Source organism: Pteropus vampyrus, unplaced genomic scaffold (genome assembly GCF_000151845.1).
Source record: "Pteropus vampyrus isolate Shadow unplaced genomic scaffold, Pvam_2.0 Scaffold478, whole genome shotgun sequence".
Classification (NCBI taxonomy): Eukaryota; Metazoa; Chordata; class Mammalia; order Chiroptera; family Pteropodidae; genus Pteropus; species Pteropus vampyrus.
Window position 1 is genome coordinate 255148 of NW_011889259.1, and position 6456 is coordinate 261603.

The 6456-nt window shown below is 60.9% G+C and overlaps 1 protein-coding gene across 2 annotated transcripts in view; it reads left to right on the plus strand.

The window, feature by feature from the left end:
- The window catches only part of ORAOV1 (oral cancer overexpressed 1), a 15034-nt gene extending 12631 nt beyond the window's left edge, over nt 1-2403 (plus strand). For both annotated transcript variants that reach the window (XM_011382481.2, XM_011382482.1), the window contains 2 exons: nt 581-698; nt 987-2403. In XM_011382481.2, coding sequence (XP_011380783.1) covers nt 581-698; nt 987-1055 — 187 coding nt within the window. In that variant the 3' untranslated portion in view covers nt 1056-2403. The remainder of the gene's footprint in view (nt 1-580; nt 699-986) is intronic.
- Nucleotides 2404-6456: the final 4053 nt, after the last annotated feature.

Sequence of the window (6456 nt, forward strand, 5' to 3'; positions counted from 1 at the left end):
CCACTTTACACGTGAGGACACCGAGGCTCAGAGGTTGCAGAACGAACACCTGGGCACTTGCACACGTGGCCGCCCCGCCGAGCTCTCTGTCCGTGGGAGCGGGAGCTGGGCACACAGCAGACCCCGGATCTGTCCGTGCGGGGAGGGGCTTGGCTCACCTGCTGCCGACCTCCCTGGGGCTGGGAGCCGGTGTCTGCTCCCGGAAACTCCCCAGGCCCAGGGCAGGCCCGCTCGTGCCCAGCGCGCTCTTTCCTGTCCGGTCCTGTCTGTTCCCAGGTCTGTGACCGACGGGGGCGCGGTCGGCATGCATGTCGCGCTCCGACGCCTGGCTCCACACTGGGACCGAGGTGCGTCGGTCTGCGCGGTCCGGACTTGGTGCAGAGGCGTGGGCGTGGGCGAGGGCACGTTGCTAGGTAGATAAATATTGTTTAGTGCAATAAAGAAATGACTCACCCAGCTTCTGGACTCGGCCACGCTTCGCACGCCCGCCGCTTTGAAGTAAGGGGTCGCCATCGTTGTTACGTGAGCCAAGCCTGTCGTGTACAGGGGACTGAAAGCCTTTCTTTTCTGTGCTTTACAGCAAAAAGATGAAGGTCTTAGAATCGTTACTTGGAATGATTGAGAATTTCCCTTATGATGACCCTACCTATGCTAAACTTCACGAAGACCTAGACAGAATTAGAGGGAAATTTAAACAGGTTTGTCCCCTGTGTGTCCCTTGGGTAGGAGGGCCTGTCTCAGAGCCGGGCGGGCCCGGGGCTCACCTCGCCCATGGGCTGGGGCTTGTGTGCCACACGGGTGGGCAGTCGAAGTGCATCGTTTTGTGTCACGATGTAAGGAGGCGACAGTCTAGAGAGGGGGTGTCAGGGCGCCGTAAGGGCCGGTGATGCAGGCGAGAAAAGCGGCAGCTAGAGACAGCTGCGCTCCGATTTGTGAGGCAGAATCACAAGCTTATAAAAAACCATCTTTTTCTTTTGTGTTTCCAGCTTTGTTCGTTACTAAATGTTCAGCCGGACTTTAAAATTAGTGTGGAAGGTTCTGGACTTTCATTTTGAGGATGACAGATGAACAAAGACAGAACGTCAAGGAACAGATGTCCGCATGTTAAGTGTTTAAAACTGCGATCGAAGGAGAACAATGACGGGGTGTCCGCTGTCCCCGGGAGCGGGGGCGGGGGGGGGTCCTGTTTGGCCAGAGAAAGGGCTTCCTTCCCCAGATCTGCTGTGTTGCCTCGGCGTCCCCCACGGGGCCTCCGCACGGGCCTGTCCTTTGTTGCGCCCGGTCTGCTCTGTGGTCCGAAAGCCCTGTGAGGCACCCGCTCCTGGCCAGAGTCGGCTGGCCCGGAAGCTTCTAGAAGGGTGCTGGCTCTGGGCAGACCCCCCGCCCCCCCCACACACACACTGAGCCTGGACTCAGCGCTCAGAGAAACAGATCTGCAGAAAATGAGAGCGACGGGACCGGCGCGGAACGAGTGAGCACGGAGCAGGGACGCGCGCTCCGGCACTTACCCGACCTTAAGGCGCTCCCGAGCCGTGTCACGTGCCTCCCACGGCCCCTGTCATCCCTTGGGCAGCCCACGAGGTGGGGCATTCCCGTTTTAGAGATCAGGGGACTGAGACCCCGGCATCTGGCCGAGGAGAGGCCCGCCCCGGCCCAGGGAGCCTGGACGTGTCGCGGCTCAGGTGCGGGTGGGGCTCTGAGCGCTGAAACCCATCGAGGGGGGAAGCGTGGAACAGGCCTCGGTGCTGGCGCCACGCCGCCCACAGACGCTTCTGGAGCCGCAGCCACCATGCGTCCCTCGCCTCTGCGCGCACTCGGGGCGCCGTGCACCCCGGGCCAGGCACGGGTTCCGGAGCGGCTGTTCCTCAGGCCGGCCCTCTCTGAGCTGGGCAGTCCTAGGCGTTTCTCTGCCACTTCACCGGTGACTGCAGTGTCCAGGGCGCCCAGGGCCGCTGGCCCCACCGCTCCCGTCAGAGCGTATCTGAAAGCAGGGAGTGGGGGGAATGAAGGGGTGAGCAGGAATCCGCTCCAGTTTCCCCAGCCCTTCCCAGCGTCTTGGTAAACTGTCCTCGGGCTCGGGGACCCGAGGCTGGAGTCCCTGGGGAGCCGGGCCGGGCGTTCTCTTCCGTCAGTTGGCGGCCCTCACTGCATGAGTGTGGGTGTCCTCGCCTGCAGCCCCTCGGCTCCGGGGGCAGCTCGTGAGTGGGGCGTGCGCGGGGCGCACTGCCTGGGCCTCTGCCTCCCCCACCGGTCGTTGGAGCGGGCACCACCGGGGCAGCCCTGGGCGGCGGGAGGCGGGGGCCGCCCAGCTTTCCTTGGTGGATGTTGGTGTTTTCTGTTATCTGTTCTGATAACGTGTTATTTTTATAATTGGAGCAAAAAATAAATAACATTTTAAAGCCAGAGGCCGTCTGGAACCATTTATAACGCGACATCCAGCCAGTCCCTCCCGGTGCGGGGCGGGGGGTCCGGGTGCAGAGAAGGGCGTGCGTGGTCACCGCTCTGTCCACGTGTTTCATCAACACGCGCAGGAACCGCTACTGTGGAAGATGGTGCCCGCCAAGCTCAGGAAGGGGTCAGTTCCTGCGGACCCGGCCCCGCCACCGGTCAGCGGTTATTAATCCCGCCTGCCGCTGCCCCCCGCCCCTCCCTCGGCCTCTCCCACACCAGGTGTTAGCGGAGCGACAGCCAGCCCCTTCCTCTTCTCCTGTCACAGGGGGCCAGGCTGCCCCGTTGGTCTTCAGGGTCCCCGGACACTGGACTTGCCCTGTGCCTGCCTACCTGCCTCCTAGACCCAGTTTCTAGGAACCGCTGGTCGCCCCAGACCGGGATTCCAACAGGAGCGGAGCCCGCCTCACCCCGCACTCAACTCTGACGGCAGTGGGCGGCTCCTGGGCTTCTGGGCACACTGACGCCGCTCCCCAGAGAGATGGCATCTGTGTGGGGAGTTGTCCCACGGGGACGCGACACCTGGCATTACGAAGGCAGCTGTGCCCCAGCTCCGGACGCAGCCAGCTCTGCGTGTGGCGGGGCAGAGAGCTGGGGAGAACCTGGCCGCGAGGGCACCTTCGAGCCGCGAGGTTTCCCAGCTGCACGGGACGAGCTCATGCCGTCTCGCCGTTCGAGGCCCTCCGGGGCGGCCTTCCACTGCTGGCCGGCCCTCGCCCCTCCCCTCCGATCCCGTGCTGTCCGCCCGGTTCTCTTGGATATTAACCTTTGTCCAGATCGGTCTGGAGTTCGGGTTGGACCTTGTCCCCTTTCTGGTGAGTTCGTGGTTTTCTCAAGGCTTTGGCCTGCGCCGTCCTTCCTGCCGGAAACCCCTCGCGTATTTCCTGCCACTTTGTCGGTCAGCCTGGGCGGGATCACACGTGCCACAGCCACCTCCTGCCTCCCAGTCCGGAGGCTGGAGCCTCAGAGCGGCGGGCGGTTCCTCCCAAGGCCTCTCTCCTGGGCGTGTGGATGGCGTCTCCTCCCTGGGTCCCCACGTGGCCGTCCCTCTGTGTGTGCCTGGACCCCCATCTCCTCTTCTTAGGAGGACACCAGTCCTGTGGGATAAGGGCCTACCTCATCTTACCTTGGTCACCTCTTTAAAGACCCCAGCTCCAAATAAGCCACATTTCGAAGTGCTGGAGTCGGGGTCACAACACAGGAAGCTCAGCCATCACAGGCACCGTCTGGCCACCTGGACAGACTGGTAACTTGGGATTTGGGAGAGAAGAAGGTCGTCTCCCTTAAAAGGTGAAGTTCATTTTATTTTTCTAGCTTGGTAGTAAGCAGGTTAATCACCCCTCCACCGAAACCGAGCACCTGGAACACTCTCAGAGGCACCATGATGGCCGAAGGGAAGTGCCCCGCCGCTGGCCACGTCGCTGTCCTCAAAGAGGACCACGCGCCCTTGTTACTCATTGCACGTTCACCCCATTGTTCTTCTCCACCCAGTGGCGAGAAAAAAACGAAGAGATTTGGGGCAGGGCTGAGTCCGTACGACTTACCGAATGGCCGCGGGGGCCAGCCTCACCGTCCTCGTGTCCCTGAATCGTCCGCTAACCCTGTGAGGCTGCTGCTCCCGCCGCTTCCAGGTGGACGCACAGGTGCCCCGTTGAGTCGAGTGACATGCCAGTAGTCACAGCGAGTGGTGGCCCTCAGGCTTGACCAAGCGCAGCAGGCGCGTGCGCGGTCAGCTTACATGGCTCTGAGCCGAAGGGGAGCCTCTTTCTCCTGGTAATTCGCAGCCTGTCTCTGTAACCAGCCTGACATCTCACGCATCGGGGCAAAGACACATGGATCACGGACAAGGACCCGTGCCGGCCGCTGTGAGAAAGCGACCGAACGGGCCCTCAGCTGCCCCGGACCCTGTGGGTGGGGTTCACTGAGGGACGCATGAGGCACTTGGGGAGTCTGGAGCCAGGGCATTTCGCTCTGCCTGGGGAATAAGGGAATGGGAAGGAGGGAAGGGAAGGCTTCCTGGAGGAGGTGGCCATTGCACTACTCGCTTTGTGAGCTTCCATCTGACCCCAGCACCATGGAGAATGCCTGTTCCGCTCTACCTGATAATTAACAGGCGAGGTCACCCTAAATCCCACAATTACTCAGGTCCTTAGTGAATGAAGTGAGAAACCGGTCTGCCACCCAGGAGACTGAGTCACTGAACTAGCGTGAGTGACCAGAGAAAATGGGTCCTTTGTTTAATTTGCACAGGACATGAGAGTTCTGTTGTTGAGGGACCAGGCCCTGGAGGGTTCTGTGGCTTGTCCAAGCCAACGTGACTCAGTGGCTCCGCGGAGGCTGCGCAGATTAACTCTCTAAGAAGGAAAGTCACTCCTTGCTCGTGGACTCTTCCATAACTCTTTGTGGCTGTTTAAACTCCTTGCATCGAGGCCCTTGCCAGCCTGTCCCTGGGAGTCTCCGTGGGGACAGTGACTGGGCCATGACTCCCTGATGCCCCTTACCAGCCCAGCTGGGGCCTGGGTCGTGGGGGCTGGAGGTTCTGCCCTGGGCGATGCCTGAGCATGATGCTCCTTCCTCCCACTCCAGAATGTGATGTGCCAGGGGAAGCCCAGCCCCGTAGTGTCCGTGGAGCTGAGGACTTAGCGCAGGGCCATCCCCATCCTTCCAGAAGGGACATCTGGAACGTCTGCTGTTTCCGTTGGACGTGTGCCGCTGTGGTGACAGGTGCTGGTTGAACCCGCTCCTAGCTTTGCGAGCTCAGACACATCTGTTGTGGGTTGAATCGCATCCCCCTAAATGACACGCTGAAGCTCCCCCCCTCCCACCCCCCGAACCTGTGAATGTGACCGTTCTGGGAAATGGAGCCTTTGCAGATGGGGTTCAGGTGTAAGTTAGGGCGGGCCCGTCATCCGATACGACTGTGTCCTTGAAGAGGAGACACAGGCAGGGCGAGCCACGGGCAGACGGACACACGGAGGAGGGACGGCCACGCAAGGAGGGCGTGATGCAGCTGTGAGCCGAGGAGCCCCGGAGCGCCATCAGCCACCAGAAGCTGGGCGAGAGAGCACGGCCCCGTGGGCACCTGGATTTCAGACTTCCCGCCTCTGGAGCTGTAAGCGAGAGAGGAAACTTCCATTGGTCCAAGCCACCCGGTCTGTGGTCATGTGTGACGACAGAGCCTGACGCGAGGTCCCTTTCCCTGTCTGCCCTGTAGTTTGCCCGCCTGCAGAGTGAGGCAGTGGACATACATGCAGTCCAGACCCTCCCTGGCCTGACAGGGGACTTCTCCAAGGGATTGGCCTCCGCTCCCCGGTCTTGGCCACTCTTGAGGAGCAGGTGGCAGGTGGCACCTATACCCCAGAAAGATGCTGTTATCTCAAGGCACAGGAGCCCCCTCGGCTTTTCTTCTGGGGTCTCTGCTGTCTCTGCACAGGGCCAAAACGGTGAGCCAGTGAACGCTGGCTCAGATCTGTCCCCTGGTCTCAGCCCCTGCAAGAGCTCAGCTCCCACTGTTTGCATCAGTAGTGTAGACGAACTCTGGGAAACAGAGAAAACACAAACACTGTGACAGTTAAGAATCTTTGAAAACCAAATGACAGTCCATATCAAACTGACTTAAAACGATAGGAACAGTGATTGTCTCCTGGAACGTCAGGAGAGGCTTGATCCCGGGGCTCTGCTACCTTGTCTGCTCTCCTTTGGGACCGGCCTCACGGCCAGGCTGCCCCCATGGTCCACAGCGGCGCTGGAAGGGGTCCTGGGGAAGAAAGAGGGGCGCTGTCTTTAACAGAAGCCCCAGAAAATGTCTCCCTTGGTCTCATTAGCTATTTGATTTCATACCCTACCTTGCATCCCGCCACCGTAATGGCTCTGAGCCTCCCAGCGCCTGTCCTGGAGCTGGGGATGGGGTCAGTCCCACCCAAGCCGCAGGGCTGAGAATGGGGGCTCTTCCAGAGCAAAGTCTGGGTGCCGTCAACACCAGGAGGAGGAAGGCTATCAGTGCCAGCA